This window comes from Xenopus tropicalis, chromosome 6 (genome assembly GCF_000004195.4).
Source record: "Xenopus tropicalis strain Nigerian chromosome 6, UCB_Xtro_10.0, whole genome shotgun sequence".
Lineage (NCBI taxonomy): Eukaryota > Metazoa > Chordata > Amphibia > Anura > Pipidae > Xenopus > Xenopus tropicalis.
This window is the reverse complement of record NC_030682.2, coordinates 118,240,898-118,262,909: the sequence shown is the minus strand read 5'-3', so window position 1 is coordinate 118,262,909 and position 22,012 is coordinate 118,240,898. Positions and strand designations below refer to the sequence as shown.

The window sequence follows — 22,012 nt, the reverse complement described above, 5'->3', positions numbered from 1 at the left end:
CTAACCCCCCCCCGCAGGGCCCCCCACCCGACGTCCTCCCCTGAGTGCGCATTTTTACGTGTCAGGGGAGGAACCGTCGGCCAGGGGAGCGCCAGCAAGGGTTGGGTCTGGGCCGGGTTTTTTCCCAGTGTCCCGGCGGCCGACCCTGCTTACATTTTGCTCCACAGAAACCAGTATAGTTTGCGGCTTACAGTCAGTTGCAAAATACAACCCCAATTATTAAAAACCAAGCAGAGGTACTTACATTGTGTGCTTGCTAGCTGTGCATTACACAGATGTTGCTTGTTTTCTAACTAAAAAACAAACTTTTATAAAATGAACATTCTGCAAAGCATACTGCCATTGAAGTAAATGGGAAGTGATGCCCTCACTATCCCTCTTGGGTGTCAGAATGCCAAAAATGGCCGCAGATGCCAGGGAAGGGGAGATAGACCCTGTAGTTTGGGATTCACTGGAATAAGGTTTGGCTCACAAACCACATCTTTCTTATCACTGCTTTTGTTTTTTTATTTGTTGGAAAACTAAAATATGTGTTTGGTATTTTTACTTGGTACTGTATATAAATATAATTGAATCTTTTGTGATGGCTATTTGTGTAGAATTCTGCAAGCATTTACATTCAGTTTGCCTCTTTACATACTAGCATCAGTTGCAATAAAGTTGTTTATGGGTTTTTAATGGTTTTACATATATTCTTTTATTTCAAACAGGAGAGAAGGAGAACCGCCTTTGGAAAATGGTTGGATTCCATTTATTGGTTTGGCTTATGAGTTTCATAAAAATGCCTTGGAATTCCTAATCTCCCGACAGCAGAAATATGGAGACATATTTACAGTTCATGTTGCAGGTATGACCCAATGAAATAATGTAAATTAATTATGTTACATCTGCATCAATTGCATTCAAGTTATAATGCATGCACATGTTTAATTATTTTTGTTTTCAGGCCTGTGGTAAATGATGAAAAGGTTAACAAGGGCAAAAAAACAGAAAATGTATAGACAGAGGGTTATTTTTGAATTATTATGTGTACAGTATATACATATGGATGGTTTTGAGAATCCATAAGAGACATGCTACTGTATGCCTTCTTACTAAACATTATGTCTGATGAAAACCAATTCTCAGATGGTAGGATTTTATTGAAAGACTATAGCAAATCTCTCATGTCAGAGGGAGCATCTGGAATGTTTATCATGAAGCATCACAATATCTAACTCTCTCTCCAAAAGATAATACTTAGCAGATCATTTGTTATGAAAGACAAAGCTTTCGTTTTGCTATGACCTCAGAAACCACAGATTAGGATAAATTTGCAATCTTTGCCAAAAAGCTACTTTTTTTCCTGTGTAAATTCAAATTTCTTGTTGAGTTTTGTGTTCCGATGTGTCTCCCACCAGAACATGAATGCAGGTCCTGTCAACAATTTCTATCAGTATTTATTGTTTTAATTATCAATCTCCAAAGTAGTTGACTTGGAAAATACAGAGCGATGCCTGGCGTTTCCGGGCGCTGCCCTGCACCGGTGATGCGATTTTGCTGATTGTACTTTCCAATGTGATGAGCAAATGATTGTCATTCTGAAAAGTCACTAGGGACATGGATGTCATCTTAATAAAGAAATTAAAAAGCACATCTTTCTATGGGAAACAATGTAAATTCCTGACCTGTCGGAGAAAATAGTTCTTTAATTGGTTTTGTGTGGTGGTGCAGCAGAATCGTTTTCCCTAAACGTCATACTGGCTATGCACTACTGTACATCATTGTCAACAGTTCACTGAAATCTTCCTAATAAGAGACTGATTACGTAAATGTGATAGCGCTTGGAAAAAAGATACCCTGTATGATAGTATTCCCTGAGATTATTTCGTGTAAGGATCAAGAGAAAATAGACAGCTCTAAACATGACTTGAGGGAGTCTTGCATCTACCCCTTTGTTGCAATGACACACTACATATGAGTTTTTGAAACTAAATATTTCACATCCGATCAGCTTCAGTGTAACGGCCAGCGACCAACACAGCCGCGGACCTGGGCAGAAGTTAATATAGCATAGATACGTGCATTTTTTAACCTACTAAATGTTTTCGTAATCAATGAGGCAAAAGTACAATACAGTACAATTGCTATTTTTGCCTGGAACTAAGTAGAGCAGGATGGAAGCCACAGAACTTTATGAAAATTTGCATTTCATGTGTTTTTTCTACTTCAGCTTTCAGGCAAACTTACATTTTAAAAAATGCAGTCGTTACCATATTTATTAAAAAATCCAATTGAATAAAAGTGTGACAGGTATGGGATATCTGTTATCTTCATTATCCAGAAAACTCCAAATTACAGAAAGGCCATCTCCCATAAACTCCATTACAGGTATGGGATCCCTTAATACTTATTGGAGGCAAAGCAAGCCGATTGGGTTTATTCAATATTTAAATTATTTTTAGCAGACTTAAGTTATGGAGATTCAAATTTTTTGGAGAGAATGTCGTTTATTTTTCAGCAGTTCAGAATTGTGTGGAGCTGGAATCTTTGTCCTGCACTTGGTTGGAAAGCCATGGAATACCCAAAAAGTCAAGTTTTCAGGGTAAAAGCCCCAATTGTGGGTCCAAGTCTGGAATTGGTTTGCCCAACTAGACCTACGCTGAGCAGGGTGTCTATAGGTTTTGTTTCTGATATGAGAAATATTAGGATATAATTGTGTGTATATATAATGAGAGAAAGGGAGAATGCTGGTCATTTAATTAGAGCAGTTTTTGCAGAGATTGTCTGGACTGCATTCTTCCCCTTTACATTTTTCCATGTTATTAAAGAAACATTACCATTATTCTAGTTTGTTATTATATACATTTCTATTCTGTCCCATTACCGTGGTGCATTTAAACTTCTAAATCAAACCAGAAGAGAACAGTTCAAACTATAAAGCATTCACTAGCTGCAATTATTATTAGTTTAGGAATATTTTCATATTAGAGTGAAGCTTGCCAGCAATGCAGCTATTATGATTAAAAAAAATAATTTTATATCTGAATCAAACCTCATGGAACTGCTTGGAACAGCTCCTTAAAAAGTCAGCAGGGAAGGTAACACACAAGTATTTTGTATTTAGAACTCTCTACCCAATATGTAGGCATGCAGATTTTCAGGAGACAGCGAGATGATTTCAAATACAATATTGTTTCCTTAGGCTTTGCTCAGAGGAAAAGCCCCCCTATGAGTTTGCTCCAAATTTATACTTTGGCCTAACACAATTACTGCATTGTAGGTGTCAATTCAATGATTAATCAATAACCATGGCAGTAAATCTCCACATTTGATTTACTAGGTCGAAAGCATAGTTTAGTAAATTGCCCATAGGTTTTTTTAAGTCATGAAGGCAAAATGTATGGTATGCTGGTGAATCTATTACCCAGTAATGCTTCATGGTTTATTAGTATTAACTCAACAAGTTTAACACAAATATCACCCACAATTTTTACAGCTACCTTCTGGCCAGTATATTTTGTAATTTCATAATTGGGCTGTTTTGTGAATGTTGTGGGCATTCTTTATCTGGCATGCACCTGGTGAGTGAAGTGTAAGGAGTGCAGGCCGACCTGGTTATTTTTGTTATAAAGGTATGGGACCTGTTATCCAGAATGCTCGGGACCTGGGGTTTTCTGTATAAGGGATCTTTCTGTTATTTGGATCTTCATAACTTAAGTCTACTACAAATCATTTAAATATTGAATAAACCCAAAACGATTGTTTTGCCTCCAATAAGGATTAATTATATCTTAGTTGGGATCAATTACAAGGTACTGTTTTATTATTACAGAGAAAAAGAAAAAAAAAATTTAAATTAGAATTATTTGCTTTTAATGGAGTCTATGGGAGATGGCCTTTCCGTAATGCGGAACTTTCTGGATACCAGGTTTCCGGATAAGGGATCCCATACCTGTACATTTGGCAAGGTTACCAAAATGAACAGACTTTTGCTAATTTGACCAACCACTGGTGGACCAGATCAAGAGAAATCCCAATAGCTGGCCCTCAAGCCAAGGATTGGATCACATGGAAGTCCCACAAAGAGTCAGTTATTTTCCCCTCTATCCACTTAATATTTGTTTGAGTTGTCATCCTATATCAGTGATCCCCAACCAGTGGCTCGGGGGCAACATGTTTCTCCCCAACCCCTTGGCTGTTGCTCTCAGTGCCCCCAAAACAGGTGTATATTTTTGAACGCCTGGCTTGGGGGCAAGTTTTGGTTGCATAAAAACATTATGTACCACCAAACAAACCCTCCTGTGAAATTAGATTATGCATAGAGGCTGCCACATCCCTTATTTGGCACCCCCATGATCTTTTATGATACTTGTGATACTTGTGATCTTTTTACATTTGATTGTGGCTCACAAGTAAGAAAAGTTGGGGACCCCTTATCTATCTATTGATTGTGGTTAATTGGGGATGGACCAATACATGAAACAGTAGGCTGACTACCCAGTTAAGACAAGAATTGCCAAAATATTCAAGGGATTGCCACCAGGCTGGTATTTTGTTGGCCCAGCCAATGAAAAGGATTTCTGATCCCAATGTTAATAATGAGGAAGAATGATGGCAGAGATTGAAAGTCCAGTATTTTATTTGCAGCAAAAGTAGCAACCCTAGTCAAGTGAGTCTGCATACAATGCCTTCCCATGTATGAATATCTAAGGTCAAGCAAGAGCACACTATTGAACTGCACATTAATATAGACAAGAGAGCATATGAAATAGTGTTTAAAAATAAATGTTCAGTGTATGTGTATTTCAAGTACTACTCTGAATCAAATATTTGGCTTTGCATGATATAGTAAAGTACATTGATATTGTTTAAAAAAAAAGCTACATGTATACAGTAATTCTGTGTAATTGTATTTATACACATATTCCATTCAAACAAATTAGGGCAACAACTTATCAAATGCAACACTGGGGCTCTGTGTATGTCAGTCGGTCATGAACTGAAGGGCTTTTAAGCCTTCATGTCCATCAGGATTAAATTTCCTTGGCATTTTAATATTACATTTCCACGCTCTTCTTAATTGATGTTGGCTGCATAAATCCTGACTGTTACTGACTGTTACAGCCTCTGATTCTGAAAATAAAGCCTTTATACCTTGAAATTTATTCTGCTATTATGTGTATAATTGAATATATTTGGTTTTGAACCGATTCCAATTTGGATTTGAACGTGTGACTCCTGTGCAAAATAAAGAACATGTAAGACTTTTTACAACATTTGGTTCTGACACCTGTGTAGATTGTTTTCATCGCTGCTTTATACATAAAAAAAATTAAAACTGGTGTATACTTATATATCTATATATTGCTCAACAAACAATAAAATGCATTGAATTTGTTTTTGTAATAGCTGTCTACATATCAGAAAGAAGCATCTATTTTGAATTTGTAACTAGCAGATGGTGGACAGATGGTTCATCTTAATAATAAAAATTTACTTAAAATGTTTACATTGTAAATTCAAAGTTGGAGAGCCTTGTAATAATGGCTGAAAGGTTAATCTCTCTGGATCCCCAAACCTCTTTGAAAATTGTAAGATTAGTATGTATCAGGAAGTTCTTAGCACAGGACACATTTGCTACATATTTCTGCATGTTCATGGGAATAGTGTTCAGTTTAGGGCAGCATTAGTAATGCCAGATGAGCTCTACAGACAAGTGTTCTCGCTGAGACCAAATATGTGAACAGAATCAAATAGCCAAAAAAAATAAATGTTTGGATTGTAATAAACAATGATGTACAAGCTGTAGGAAATAAACATTTTTTCAAACTACCATTAAGCACAACTTTAGTTTATTTTAGCATAGTTCTTTGTGATGTGTTCTCTTTTTTATATCCATAGACGAGGTAAAAAGAGGTAGAAAGAGGGTAAAGCTCAAACCCAACTCAACCACCCCCCAAATTACTGCTTCACCTTCCCCTCCACTGACTGTCCCACCCCATACATTGGAGAGGGATGAAGTGGCTGGAAATAACAAGTCGATGCAGAAAGAACAATTTATGTATTTCCTGCTACAGTAAGGTGTCTTACTCTTAAAGGGGTTGTTAACTTTTAGTATAATATAGAGAGTAGGGGACCCTGAGCCGCCTACGGTAAGACAGCTTCTCCTAAACTGCCCCACTAGCGGCCCCCTGCTCTTACCTTTACAGCGCTGGAGGGGGTCCAAGGGCTGCATCGCTAGTCTAGAGAAGAAGAAGCCACTCGGATGAGTGGTGAAACGTTTTCAAGAAAAAATACTGTAGTCTAGAGAAGTGCAATTGCCAAATTTTCGTTTCACAAACCGGAAATTCAGCTCTTAAAGTTACCAGGAACGACTTTTTGCCTCCCCTGGTAACATCGGGGGCATTGCTGTCTGGGGTGAATTTCAGCGCCCATGGTAGAGAGTGATATTCTGAGACAATTTGCAATTGGTTTTCATTTTTTATTATTTGTGTTTTTTTATTATTTTACTATTTGTTCAGCAACTCTCCAGTTTGAAATTTTAGGTGTTATCTGATTACTAGGGTCCAAATTACCTTAACAACCAGGGATTTGCTAAGGACTTTCTGGATAGAAAGATAAGTAATTAAAAATAACAATAACTGTAAAATTGTAGCCTCAGAGAGAAATAGTTTTTTAGCTTTCGGGGTCAGTGACCCCTGTTTGAAAGCTAGAAAGAGTCTGAAGAAGAGTGCGAATAATTCAAAAACTGTAAAAAAAAAAAAAAAGACCTTTTGAAAAGTTGCTTAGAATTGGCCATTCAACAACAAGTTAACCTAAAGTTAATTGGAAGAAAAAGTGATTCATGAGGGTTGATTCACTAAAGGTTGAGAAGCGTTATTGCATGCTTTTTTGCGTTAATATTGACGCGGAAAAAACGTGCGATTCACTAAAGTTAAGCTAATCCACGAACGCTCCGAGCATATTTTCCACAACTTTTTCGTACTTTGCAACAAAATTTGTGCGGTAAAATCGTATTGTCGTGCCGAGTACAAAAGTTTCGGCATTATTCAAGCTTTGTTATCGTGACTTTCCTTGGGCCAGGTTGGAGCTGCACAGTGCCATTGATTCCTATAGGAGGCTTCCAAAACCATGCACAGAAGGATCAAAGTCGGAAAAGTTTTCCTGCATTTTACTATCGTTCGGTACAAAAATTTTGTGACTTTTGGATCGCCAATACGATATTATCGCGACTAATACGATTTTTTCGTAAGCATATTCGTGATATTTGCGATCTTAAGAAATTATCGTATGCAATCCGAATTTATCCCATTTGGGATTCGAACTCGTGTTTTCATGAATGTGCCCCTTAATGTATTACAGAAATATCCTGCCTGCCCAGACAAGTACACCTTCTTGCTGATTGGCAGTTTGGTTTATGTCCTATTGGAAGAGTAGCAGCTGCAACTTGTAGCCAACTAGGAATAGTAGTCATTGTTTTCTTTAGGAAATGAGTACTATGCTCTCTTAAAAACAATGAAACTTTTCAGATCCTTAAAGTCCTATAACACTGATTTATTATTGCTTGAACCTTTGGGCTGGTAAATTGGTTATGTAAACCACGCCTAAGTTCCTGAACTCACATGTAGTTTCTGTATCTGATTCCCTTGGCTTGCTGCCGAACGCTGCTTTGGAAAGAATAAAAAGCTCAATAAAGAGCAGCTTCCATTTATTAAACCTGCATAGTTTAAGGAGGGGTTTAATGCCCATGAGAGCAGAACAAATGAAAGCATCTTAACAATGTACTGTATACAGGTATAGGATCTGTTATATGGAAAGCTTGGGAACTGGGGTTTTCTGAATAAGGGATCTTTCCTTAATTTGGATCACCAGGTCTTAAGTCTGCTAAAAACTATTTAAATATTAAATTATCCCAATAGGATTGATTCATGCAGCCTAGTTACCATCAAGTATAAGGTACTGTTTTATTATTACAGAGAAAAAGGGAATCATTTTAAAAAATGAGTTTTTTTTTATTACAGTGGTCTTTTAGCTTTCTTGAGAATCCGTTCCTGGGTAAGGGATCCTATACCTGTATATTAAAGTGATACTGACATGAAAAAACTACTTTTTAAAATATGAATCTACATAAAAAGTTAGCTATAGGTCATGTTGATCATTTCTCACTGATAGAGCTGCCCTTGTAAGGAATTGTTACTTAAAATCCCAAAACCTGACTGTCCCTTCTCAGCCTGTCAGTTATACCTTCTAATTCCAACAGACTAGTGCTGCACAAATATGGCAGCCCCCTCATAGAGGAACATGGGGTATCAGATAGGTAATGTAACAGCATTGGACAAATACTTTTGTGGCAAAATTATAAATAGCATGCAAAGCCAATGTTATGACAGAAAAAAGGTTTAATTTCTGGTGTCAGTATCTCTTTAATAGCAAAGAGATAATTTTTAAGAAATAGTTAATTTTGTACCATTTATCTTAAAAGGTAAGTAGTAAAAAAAATCTTTGTAAATTTACATTGGATTTTTTTTGTCACAGCAGATGCAACATTTCCATTCTCCTTCCTAAGTGCATGTTTGTATGTAACCCTATTTGTGAGGAGCTGTCAGCAGCTCACATCATGGCATCGCAGCCCTTCACAATTGATGTGCCGCTTCCTTCCTTGCCCTATCCAAGCATAATGTTGGCTTTAATTCATGGATGCTGTGCATTAAGCCATTTGTTTTGTAGTTCTTTCTATTATCACCCCAAGGCTCTAATCCATTCTGTTACCTGCCAGAAAAAGACTGCTTAGCATGTGTTTGGAAAAAGTCTCTCTGTATTTTTTTTTTGGTTTGCTTCAACCATGTTTGTCTTTGTTCTGCCAGCCACATGAATGCGAAATTATGCATATTAGAATTTCTCGGATAATGTTCCTAAAAAAAAAACAAGTTTTTGATGATACCTGTTATACAGAATGCTCGGGTAAGGAATCTTTCTGTAATTTGGAGCTAGAGTTAAATCTGCTAAAAAATTATTTAAACATTAATTAAACCCAATAGGATTGTGTTGACTCCAATAAGGATTAATTATATCTTAGTTACTGTCACATACAAGGTACTGTTTTATTATTGTAGAGAAAAAGAAAATAATTTTTAAAAACTAGAATTATTTGCTTTTAATGGAGTGTATGGGAGATAACCTTCCCATACCCGTACCATAAATAATATGCTGCCCATTTATCAATTCAGGTATGAAATCTATTTTTGGAATGCTTGGGACCTGGGGCTTACTCCAAAACTGCTAAGAAAAACCTTATATGCACTGAAGAAAAAAAATGGAAGACAAAAAAAAAAATGGAGTGCACCAGTAAATATGGCAAAACCAGCTTGTATCTTTGTGAAGGGTATTGTCATTTTAATGAGTGACATACTGTATCAGCGCTATATAAATACCAAGAAATAAATAAATAAAAATAGAATGCTGCATGACCTCTTTTTACACAACATGACAGCTCTATTCAGTCCTGCTGGCCAACCTAATTCTACCTTCTGGACTCTGGCATCCCGCCATTTGGCTTCAGTACTGTAGGTATTCTATACCTCAACTTTTTAATCCTCAACCAAAAAACATTTTGGCCATGGGCAGTGAGTGGCACTCTGTATCTGATAGTCCTTTACCATACACAGTTAATAATGTGCTCATCAAAGAGAAGACCAACAAAAGACTTTAGAAACCAGCCAAGGGACTGGGTGTCACTTTCTAGAGTGTGGCTTTCAGGCAGCATGATATACTGTGCCAATGGGGCTCTAACGCTTACATTCCTTCTTCAAGTTGTCTCCAAAGGCAATCAGGTAAAGGTCTTATTGGAACCAGAGAGATATCTTGCCAGTAGCACCAGGGATTCCACAGTAACATACAGTAATAAGATTATCTGATGCACCCCAACCCCACGTGGATATCCCCCCATCCCCTTCATGGAAGTTGATGTGACCGCAAGAACAGCAAAACAAATTGAGATTTCAATTTTGAACTTATTCCCACTAAATGCACTGTAGTTTTAAGTTTCACACCACTACAATGCTTGGCTTTATTTTTAGCCCTATCATTATAAGCAGAGTGAGCCCTGATGAAAAGCTTATCAGGTATTTAATAGCTGGTGTGTAATTACAAATTATTACTCCATATTTATGACATACTGTAACTAACTAACTAACTGATTGACTAATGCTCTCTTTTTCTATTAGTTTGCACATAACAAACAGGTGTCATTTATGAGCCTCTCGAATTTGTCAAAAATCACAGATCAACATAAACCAACAGCACACATATACATATTATGAATCATAATATTATTTATGTAATAGATAAAAATATAGAGGTGCATTCCTAAAATATTTTGGGACAGATGGTCCAAGCAATGTAGGCTTTATCTCTGTCTCGCTATCCTTTTATGGTAAAAATAATGAAATCTTGAAGTCAGATTAATTAAATATAGATAAACGATGACTGATATCATTAGCATGTATTCAGAGAGGAGAAGTAGTTTGATTAATAGTATAGCAAGTACCATAACTTTAGGTAACTTTTACATAATCAATACTGACAACAGATAAAGCCAAAGAAACTTCATTGAAAGAATGCTGGATAGGTATGATTACATTTAAAGCAAGTTGTCCCTGTCTGGGTCTAGACCAAGGTTCATATTTTGGGGAAGGATTTTTTAATTTGGAGATGCTATTAGTTAGAACCATGGTCCATTCTTGACTTTATGCTGGCAGAGTTGGCAGTTAGCTGTTCCCCTAGATGGCAATTCCACTTATTTGTAGGTTTACAAATATTTTGATCTTCTCGTCATTTTATAAACCCAATTCTGGCAGCAGTATAGTGAAAAAGATACATACTTTTTTGAATGGTTTGTATTGTAATATCAAAAATGTAGCTCTAAATTATTTCTGCTTTGTAGATTTTTTTCATGTGCTTGTGGTGCATATTGTCAAAACCATTAGATCACACCAAGGTTGTACATAGCTAAGATGCATATGCTAAAGGTGAGGACCCATGGCAATATATGTAATCCCTTCTACAACAAGTTCTTTTTTTGCTGTAGGGCAGGACGCGGAAGATGCATTTTATAATTCTCTGTCTCTCTTCAAAGATATTCCTGCAGTTTCCCTAATATAAATGACTGATACCTAACTGAACATGAATCTGTTTCTCACACAGTCTGTACCACTGGGTAATGTGTAGGTAAATCCCTCCAGAACAGCTCAGACGTTCTCTTACATCTATTGAGGTTCCAGCGATCAAACCACCTAAAATTTTCTTCAATTTAACTCTCTGCTTCTCAGTGTAAAACAATTCAAACGTGATTAAACACACATTCCAGACTTTAATTTAAAGTTACTTGTATACATTTCAGTTTCACCATATAAAAATTACACACTTATTATACATAGGCCCCCTTATTTCAGGGCACCATAATGTTTGGGACAATTGGCTTCACGGGTGTTTTTTTATTAAATCTTCCATCCTCTCTCTGTATGGGTGGCTGTCATTTACAGGCCCCCGTCAGCCTCCTCCCCTGCTACCTTCCTCTCTGATTTTGAAACCTGGCTCTCCTTTTTCCTCTCTACTGACGGCCCTGCAATCATCCTTGGGGATTTCAACTACCACACTGATGATCCCTCGCAACCCTGGCCCTCATGTTTTCTCCGCCTAACCTCCTCCTTTGAACTCCAGCAGTGGACAAATGCCCCGACTCATAAGAATGGCCACTTTCTGGATTTAGTCTTTACTAAAAATCTGTCCCTTTCTGATTTTAACAGTGTCCCCTTCCCCTTCTCTGACCATCACCTGGTTACATTTTCTGTCTCTCACTCTCCTTCCCAACCTGCTCCTTCCCCCACTGTATTAATTAGAAATATACGCGACATAGATCTCCCGGCCTTACCTTCCTCTTTCAGGTCCTGTCTCTCCTCCTTTGATGAGATGTCGGACCTGGATACCCTGGTTAGCAAGTACAACAGTATACTTGCCTCCACTATTGACCTATTTGCACCTCATCAGCCTAAGCGTACTCGGGTTCAAAACCCACGCCCGTGGCTGAATGTGCACACCAAATTCTTACGCTCCTGTACGAGGTCTGCGGAACGTATGTGGAGGAAATCCCGTACGCAAGCAGACTTTATCCATTATAAATTCCTATTGGCCTGCCTCAATTCTGCCCTGTCGAAGGCTAAACAGGAATACTATAACACCCTCATAAACCACAATAAATCCAACCCGCGACGCCTGTTTTCTATTTTCAATACCCTTCTGCGTCCCTCACAGACTCCATTACCTCACCCTATGCGCTCTCCCCAGGACTTTGCTGAGTTCTTCATAACCAAAGTGGAGTCCATCCGCAATCAGATTCCCCCCTCTACTAATACAGACCAGCTCCTCCTTCCTCAGCCCCCCTCTGCATGTCTTAACTCTTTTGGTCCCGTAACTGTCTCCCACCTTCTTTTGTCGGTTCCGCTCACCACTTACTCACATCTTTAACTCTTCTCTGACCTCTGGAAGCTTCCCCTCTTCCTTCAAACAGGCCTGTGTCAAGCCCATCCTAAAAAAGGCCCTGCTGGACCAGTCCTGTCTCTCTAACTACCGCCCTGTCTCACTTCTACCGCTTGCCTCCAAAATCTTAGAGCGTATTGTCTTCTCCCGTATCACTAACTTTCTTAATGCCCATAATTTATTAGACCCTCTGCAATCTGGTTTTCGGTCTGCGCACTCTACTGAAACAGCCCTGTGCAGAGTTACAAACTATCTTCAGGTTGCCAAAGGTCACTTTTCCATACTAATCCTCCTAGATCTATCGGCTGCGTTTGATACGTTTGACCACTCCCTCCTGATGCAAATTCTGCATTCAATTGGTCTCCGTAGTCAGGCTGCATCCTGGATCTCTTCTTATCTCTCTAACCGTTCTTTCACTGTCTCCTACGCTAACAAAACCTCATCTCCAGTTCCTCTTAATGTGGGGGTACCCCAAGGCTCTGTACTTGGGTCGTTGTTGTTCTCCCTTTACACGCTGTCTTTGGGAGATCTTATCCGTTCATTTGGCTTCAAATACCATCTGTATGCTGATGATATCCAAATTTATCTGTCGACCCCTTCGTTAACAGTTAAAGCTGAGACTCAAATCTCTAACTGCCTCCTGGCTATCTCTAACTGGATGAACCATCGCCACCTCAAGTTCAACAAAAACTGAACTAATGATCTTTCCACCTAAGCCTGGTCCTAACCCCCCCCCCCTTTCTATCTCTATTGATGGCACCCTCATCAACCCCGTCGATTCGGCGTGTTGTTTGGGGGTGATCTTTGACTCCAGTCTCTCCTTTTCTAACCACATTAACACCACTGTCAAAACCTGTCACTTTTTCTTATGCAATATTGCCAAAATGTGTCCCTTTCTTTCTACTGCAACAGCTAAGCTGCTCATACATGCTCTCATCCTGTCACGACTGGACTACTGCAACCTGCTATTAACCGGCCTCCCTAACTCCCATCTTTCCCCGCTACAGTCTATATTAAATACTGCTGCCAGAATTCTCCTCCTCTCATCCAGGAGAGTTCAGGCCCTTCCCCTGCTAAAGTCCTTATTGTGGCTCCCTATTAAACAAAGAATATCTTACAAACTTCTTCTCCTAACCTTCAAAGCCCTCCATTCCTCTGCTCTTCACTACATCTCTTCCCTTGTGTCTTTGTACGTTCCTGGCCGACTCCTTCGTTCCTCGCAGAGCAATCGCTTGGTTGCGCCCCCCACTACTACTGCGGTTTCCCGCCTTAAACCTTTCTCCCTTGCTGCCCCTTACATTTGGAATGCCCTCCCTGATGTCCTCCGGAGAGAATCCTCCCTCAGTCTTTTTAAAACTAAAGTTATAGACTACCTTTTGGAGCACTCGCCCAGCACCTGATCTGGGAACTGGCACTTATATTGTAGTGGCACCCACTGTGACCTACAGCACTTATATTTGCCTATTTGTGTCTGTAAGTTACCCCTCCCATACAGATTGTAAGCTCTACGGGGCAGGGACCTCCTTTCTCTTGTGTCCTCGACTCTTAACTTATTGCAGCTGTATTTATCTGTATTTATTGTTATACTTTGTATTTATCTATTATTATCTTATTAACCCCCTGTTTGTATTAATGTACTCTACTGTACAGCGCTGCGTACATAAGTAGCGCTTTATAAATAAACATATACATACATACATACATTACTCAGGTTGTTGCATTGCTTTATTAGTGCAGAGATAAGATACCTAGGCTGCTTCTACCATTTGGAGGCTGTAGTTGCCATTGTTCAACATGAGGAGAAAAGCTGTGCCAACGAAAGCCAAGGAAGCTATTATGAGACAGAAAAACAAGACTAAAACTGATAGATTCATCGGTCACACCTTAGGATTACCAAAATCAACTGTCTGAAATATTATTAAGAAGAAAGAATGCATTGGTGAGCTTTGTAATCCAAAAGGGGCTGATAGGCCAAGGAAGACCTCCTCTGCTGATGACAAAAGAATCCTCACTATGGTAAAGAAAAAAAGTCAAATGCCTGTCCAACCAATCAGAAACACACTTCAGGAGGCAGGGGTGCCTTTGTCAGACTTTTGTCTGCAGAAGACTTTATGAACAGAAATACAGAGGCTACACTGCAAGACCAAAATTAAACTGTATCAGAGTGATGTCAAGAGGAAAGTGTGGAGATGAAAAGGAACTGCCCAAGATCCAAAGCATACCAGCTCATCTGTTAAACATGGTGGTGGGGGTGTTATGGCTTGGGCATGTATGGCTGCCACAGGTACTGGCACAATTATATTATTGATGATGTAACTGCTGATGGCAATTGCACAGTGTATTCTGAGGAGTATAGAAACATTGTATCTGCTCGAGTTCCAGTAAATGCCTCCTAATGCATTGGCTGGCGCTTCATTTTGCAAAAAGATACTGATCCCAAACATACTGCTAATGCAACATGGGAGTTTTTCAAAGCTAAAAAATGGAAAGCCAGTCACCTAATTTAAATCCAATAGAGCATGCCTAACGTATACTGAAGAGGGACAAGGACAAGCCCCCAGTACAAGTAGGAGTTGAAGGTGGATGCAGTAGAAGCTTGACAGAGCATCACTAGAGAAGATACTCAGCACCTGGTGATGTCTATGAATCACAGACTTCAAGCAGTCATTGCATGCAAGGAATATGCAAGAAAGTACTAAACATGACTGCTTTAATATACCTACCATTACTTTATCCAAAACAGTATGGTGCCCTGAAATGAGGGGGACTTTGTATAAAAAGTGCTGTCATTTTTACAGGGTGAAATTGCAATGTCTGCAAATAACTTAAATTAAATTAAAGTCTGGAATGTGCACTTCCATCACATATGAATTGTTTGATTTAAAATTTTACACCAAGGAGCAGAGGGATAAATCAAAGAAAAATAAGTCTTTGTCCCAAACATTATGGAGGGCAATGTACATCACCACCTACTTTTAGTTTGGAATTTAGACTGGCCACAGGGTAGCACTAATCTAAAAGCAATTGGATCATAGCAGGTTTGTTTAAACATACTGTTGCCCACACACCACTGAAATTCACACAATTTTCACAAAAAGCACTGGTTAGCACTGATATGCATCCATCTCCATGGACACTGAGAGAGCCCATGACTCTTTTGCACATTTATGCTGAAAAGCATTTTTTACAAAAGAGAAAGCCTTAACTAACTTAAAGGAGAATGCAAGTCAAAATGTAAAAAGCATACTGCCCAATAGTCCTCCTATTGTTTAGTAAAAACGCCACACTTTTGGCTCACCTAATCAAATATTTACTCACTCACACTTACTTCACATTTTCTAGAACAGGCAGCCATTTCTAAAAAGGTTTTCTCCTTTCCTTTCCCTCCTTGCTTCATACTGCACATGTGTTTCATTCCCTCCCCCCCTCCCCTCTGCCAGATCCGCTTCTGATTGGCTGGTGGGCATGTATAGCTCAGAACAGGAGACAGGATCAAGTTACACACATGCTCAGAGAATAGGAAGGCTGCCGCTGGCACCTACAGGAAGGGGAGAGAGATTTCAGTGATGTCACTGTAGTCTCCACACTGCTGTAGACTGCCAGCACCATATCTCAGAGAAGCAAGCAGGGATCTGGGAATTTAAGTAAGTACTTAAAAAGAATGTCTTTAGACTTACTTTTAATTTATATTAACCTTTCCTTGTCCTTTAATAATAGTTATTAATAATAATAATAATAATAATAGTAAAAACATTTTAGACGGTGATATATAATTTCTTATGATACATGGATTTCCATCTAGTAAGATAACTAAATGACAGTAATGTGTGAAAGTAAATACACCCCATGTAAATGTTTTTTTTTGTTTTTTTTTAAATATGTGGACAAATCAATATTTGATATTAATTTAGACAGTATATATACATGTTTTGTAAGTAAACAAATAAAAACAAGGGATGGTTCACCTTCTGGCTAACTTTTAGTATGTTATAGAATATTCTTTTCCTGACAACTTTGTAATTGGTCATTTTTTATATTTTATAGTTTTTGAATTTGTTTTTGAATTATTTGCTTTCTTTTTCTGACTCTTTCCAGCTTTGAGCTAGGGCTCACTGGCTCTAGCAGCTAAAAAGCTAGTGCTCTGTGAGTTTTATTGTCACTGTTACTTTTATTACCCATCTTTCTATTTAGGCCCTCCTCTGTTTATATTCCTGTCTGTCTTTCATACCACTGCATGGTTGCTAGGTTGCACTCTCTACGTCAGGGGTCCCCAACCTTTCTTACTCGTGAGTCACAGCCAAATGTAAAAAGACTTGAAGAGCAACACAAGCATCATAAAAGTACATGGAGGTGCCAAATAAGGGCTAAGATTGGCTATTAGGCAGCCTCTATGCACACTATCAGCTTACAGGGGGCTTTATTTGGTAGTAAATCTTGTTTTTATTCAACCAAAACTTGCCCCCAAGTCAGGAATTCAAAAATAACTCCCTGGTTTGGGGGCACTGAGAGCAACATCGAATGGGTTGGTGAGCAACATGTTGCCCCCAAGCCACTGGTTGGGGATCACTACTCTACATTATAGTAAAAGTTAATATAAAAGTAAACTACCCCTTTAATACTTAGTATTACTCACTTTTGTAGCAACAACCTCAGGTAGGCATTTTCTATGACTGTCTACCATTCTCTGGCATCAGCTTGGGGAAAATGTTTCCCGTTCCTCCATTTCTTGCAAGCAAACCCATTTTATATCCTCCCATAGCATCTCTATGGGATTTAGACCTGGGATTTGACTTAGCCATACCAGAACCCTCCATTTAGTTTTTACAGCCATTACTTGGTGGATTTATTTGAAAGTTTAGAGTAATTGTTGCAAACTTTCATTTGAGCTTCAATCCTGCAAATGGTCTCACATTATCTTCAAGCAGGGCCGCCATCAGGGTTGCAGAGGGGTTACTTGTGTGCCTGGCCCAGTGAATTCTGCTTGTAAAGGGTGCCCAGCAGTGTCACAAAAGTTATGCAAAAAGTTAATCATAAAGTTACGCAAAATTTGCACAATTTATGTAACTTCCACAAAAACTTAATGAAACCTGCCTAGAAGCTGAAGATACTTGCCTATCAAGTAAAATACAATGCAGATAAGCTTGCTGGGACAGGCAGGGGCAAACTCCACTGACCACCAATGAATTAAAAACGTAGAAGGAAAGTCATTTTGGCATTTTACTGCCAATAGATTTGCCACATTAGTGCCACCTAGAACACTAGAACACCTAGAACACTATATTTATCCTGCAGAAAGCTTTATCATACCTGAGCCTTAGAAGCATTCTCTGTTTGTTTATGATTGCAGTTGCCATTTTAGCTTGGTCTTCATACTGTAGCTTCATAACACGTGGGTGAGTTTTTATGTATTGAGCTCTAAACTCACATTTTCATAAATCTGCCTCAAAGTTACCTTTTCTACCCTTTTCCAATCAAGACATTGTGATACCACACATCAAATAGCAAAGCAAATTTAACTGGCGAACCTGATTCTAATTTTAGGTATTTGAGCTAGTGATAAATGAGTTGCTCTTTACACATGCAAATTTTGCATTTATGTTCATTTACCTTACACAGTGTCTGTATTCTGTCTCCTTTTCCTAACAAATTGTAGGGACTTCATCCCAACCCTTGTATTGCAACTGCTAGCACTAATTATTTATTTTCACTGTCTGATGAATAATAACTATCCCTGGTTGTATGTACACATTGTAAATACTGCATACATTTGTTGTGCTATATAAATACATTCAGTAAAATGAAATGAATTACAAAATGTAAATGCATGATATTTGTAAAAGATGCTATGAGGGTTACTTACTGGACCTCACAGGAGTACATTACCCACATTTGTTATTATAAATGATGATAGTATTCAACAAATGTAGTTTTACTCACACAGTAGATAGATGGACCTACAACTGTTTCTTCCCCCTAAAACTGTAACTGGTTTTACTGAGATATATACGGTTTATGTATGTGATTGTATAGATAGGTCAGTATGGGTTTATGTATGTGAGTGTATAGATAGGTCAGTATGGGTTTATGTATGTGAGTGTATAGATAGGTCAGTATGGGTCCGTATGTGAGTGTATAGATAGGTCAGTATGGGTTTGTATGTGAGTGTATAGATAGGTCAGTATGGGTCTGTATGTGAGTGTATAGATAGGTCAATATGGGTCTGTATGTGAGTGTATAGATAGGTCAATATGGGTCTGTATGTGAGTGTCTAGATAGGTCAGTATGGATCTGTATGTGAGTGTATAGATAGGTCAGTATGGGTCTGTATGTGAGTGTATAGATAGGTCAGTATGGGTCTGTATGTGAGTGTATAGATAGGTCAGTATGGGTCTGTATGTGAGTGTATAGATAGGTCAGTATGGGTCTGTATGTGAGTGTATAGATAGGTCAATATGGGTTTATGTATGTGAGTGTATAGATAGGTCAGTATGGGTCTGTATGTGAGTGTATAGATAGGTCAGTATGGGTCTGTATGTGCTTGTATAGATAGGTCAGTATGGGTCTGTATGTGAGTGTATAGATAGGTCAGTATGGGTCTGTATGTGAGTGTATAGATAGGTCAGTATGGGTCTGTATGTGAGTGTATAGATAGGTCAGTATGGGTCTGTATGTGAGTGTATAGATAGGTCAGTATGGGTCTGTATGTGAGTGGATAGATAGGTCAGTATGGGTTTGTATGTGAGTGGATAGATAGGTCAGTGTGGGTCTGTATGTGAGTGTATAGATAGGTCAGTATGGGTCTGTATGTGAGTGTATAGATAGGTCAGTATGGGTCTGTATGTGCGTGTATAGATAGGTCAGTATGGGTCTGTATGTGAGTGTATAGATAGGTCAGTATGGGTCTGTATGTGAGTGGATAGATAGGTCAGTATGGGTCTGTATGTGAGTGGATAGATAGGTCAGTATGGGTCTGTATGTGAGTGTGTAGATAGGTCAGTATGGGTCTGAATGTGAGTGTATAGATAGGTCAGTATGGGTCTGTATGTGCGTGTATAGATAGGTCAGTATGGGTCTGTATGTGAGTGTATAGATAGGTCAGTATGGGTCTGTATGTGCGTGTATAGATAGGTCAGTATGGGTCTGTATGTGAGTGTATAGATAGGTCAGTATGGGTCTGTATGTGAGTGTATAGATAGGTCAGTATGGGTTTGTCTGTGCTGGGTTTACTTGGAAGGGTTTAACTTGATGGACTCTGGTCTTTTTTCAACCCTATGTAACTATGAGATGTATTATCACAAGGATAGCCACAAGTCATTACTAATGGGCAGATATAATTGATTGAGTAGATATATGAATACATGGGCAGCTTTGATGGCTTACTGTGTGCCCCAGGTAGTTTGGCAGGTCTAGACTGGCAATCTGTGGATTCTGGCAAATGCCAGAGGGGCTACACAGTCACTATTTAGTGGAGGTATGTTTGGATCTCTGTGTACTCAAAGGGTCAGGGCCTATATTGAATGCCAGTCTGGGCCTGTAGTATGGTCATTTATTGTCTCTGGCAGGACTGGTTTTGGTCCACAAACTGAGGAGTGGGCCCCTTTGGTGAGAAAAAGATGACCACACTGACATGTGTATTGCTCATATAAGTTCAACAAATCCTTTAACAGAGCAATATTTTCTGTCTATCCCACTCCTGGAGATAATTATACAAAGGTCACAGTCTTAATTTGCCAGTTATACATCTAATATAAGGACTTTCAAAGACCAGCTAGTAGGTAATGTGAATGCATCTAATATCATATACATTCTGGACCAATAAAAGATTCACTTACAGCAATATATAAAAAACAGTCTGTATTAATTATGTATTTATGGCACAGCTGAGATGACCATGCACCAAAAAGACCGCCATTGTGACTGTGCCCACTCCTAGCGTTTACTAGTGCCTTATAGGCCATAGGTGGAACATGTATAGTGTAAGGTCTGTTGCTGTACTCCTCTCAAGCTCCAACACCAGCACACGCTTGTGCAGACAAGGGCAGCATGCCAGTTCTGTACTGCCTGCTATCATATTAGATAGATGAGGGATGGTAAATACAGTAGATGTCATAGGTTCTCTTGCACATGTGACTGATGGACTGTGCTGTATGGCTGTCAGCAGAAGCAGCAATAGAATCACCTGCTACTGTAGAGCAAACACTAGTTAGAGTTGTCTGCATAACTTGCAGTTTATGTAAGCTGTGTTGGGCTTATATTGTGTAACTTGGGCTCAAAAGGACATGGCACTGCACTTTTTTATAGTTGTGCACACTGGAACACTTTTAAATGAGTCACTCTATCCTTGAAGGTGGCATCACCTTATGGTGCTCTTAACTGGACATGCAACTTCAATAGCCACGTACTGTGGCACCACCCCACCCCCAACTGATAGTTCCTATTGGCTACATATGGACATTTCAGATCAGCATGTTAAAGTTGCGTTATAACAATTTTTTGCAAAATGTATATTTAGGTAGCCAGATAGTGTGTCATTTATTTAATTTCTGTAGCTTCCGAACTCTAGTTGAACTAAATGCATTTGTAAGGATTTCTCCAGCGCTGTAGGTTGGCATTAGTGTATAATTGTCTGACCAATTTTTTTTTTTTTAATTTTCTGGTAGATTTTGTTTATAATTAGTTTTAATTAACATACTTATGAATCCTATGAATGAAATATTGCATTTAACTTGCAAATATCAACGGTAATGTAACCGTATTTTTGTTATGATGTGGGTAATAATGTCAGAAAAAATGACACTCATGAAATGTTTTCTCTCACACAGGGAAATATATAACTTTTATCATGGACTCGACCCAGTTCCAGTACGTCATTAAGCATGGCAAGCAACTTGACTTTCACGAGTTTGCCAATTCTTTGTCATCCAGAACTTTTGACCACCCACGCTTGACAGAAGCAAAGTTCCCTCATCTAAATGATAAATTGCACAGAATATACAAAATCATGCAGGGTAGGGCATTGGACAAGCTTACTGACAGCATGATGGGAAATCTCCAACGTGTATTCAAATGGAAATTCTCACAAGCAACAGATTGGAAAGCAGAAAAAATGTACCAGTTCTGCTGCTGTATTATGTTTGAAGCCAGTTTTATGACACTCTATGGAAGAGATCCTATTGCAGATGGTCACAAAGTTATTAGCGAAATCAGAGAAAAATTTACAAAGTTTGATGCCAAGTTCCCCTATCTTGTCATAAACATACCAATCGCGTTGCTAGGAGCTACCAAGAAGATTCGTGAAGAACTGATACATTTCTTTTTCCCTAATAAAATGGAAAAAAGATCCGAAATCTCCGAGGTTGTCCAGGAGAGAAAAAACGTGCTGGAACAATATGAACTGCAGGACTATGACAGAGCAGGTAGGCACTATTCAAATCACTGCTGAACACAAGACACGATAATTTACTACAGACCTTTGACGAAGAAAGAAAAAAAAAAA

At 38.7% G+C, this 22,012-nt stretch overlaps 1 protein-coding gene across 1 annotated transcript in view; it reads left to right on the top strand.

Moving 5' to 3' along the window:
• cyp7b1 (cytochrome P450 family 7 subfamily B member 1) overlaps window positions 1–22,012 on the top strand; it is a 109,277-nt gene that overhangs the window by 69,238 nt on the left and 18,027 nt on the right. Inside the window, 2 exon segments of the mRNA NM_001127039.1 lie at window positions 711–847; window positions 21,339–21,932. Coding sequence (NP_001120511.1) covers window positions 711–847; window positions 21,339–21,932 — 731 coding nt within the window.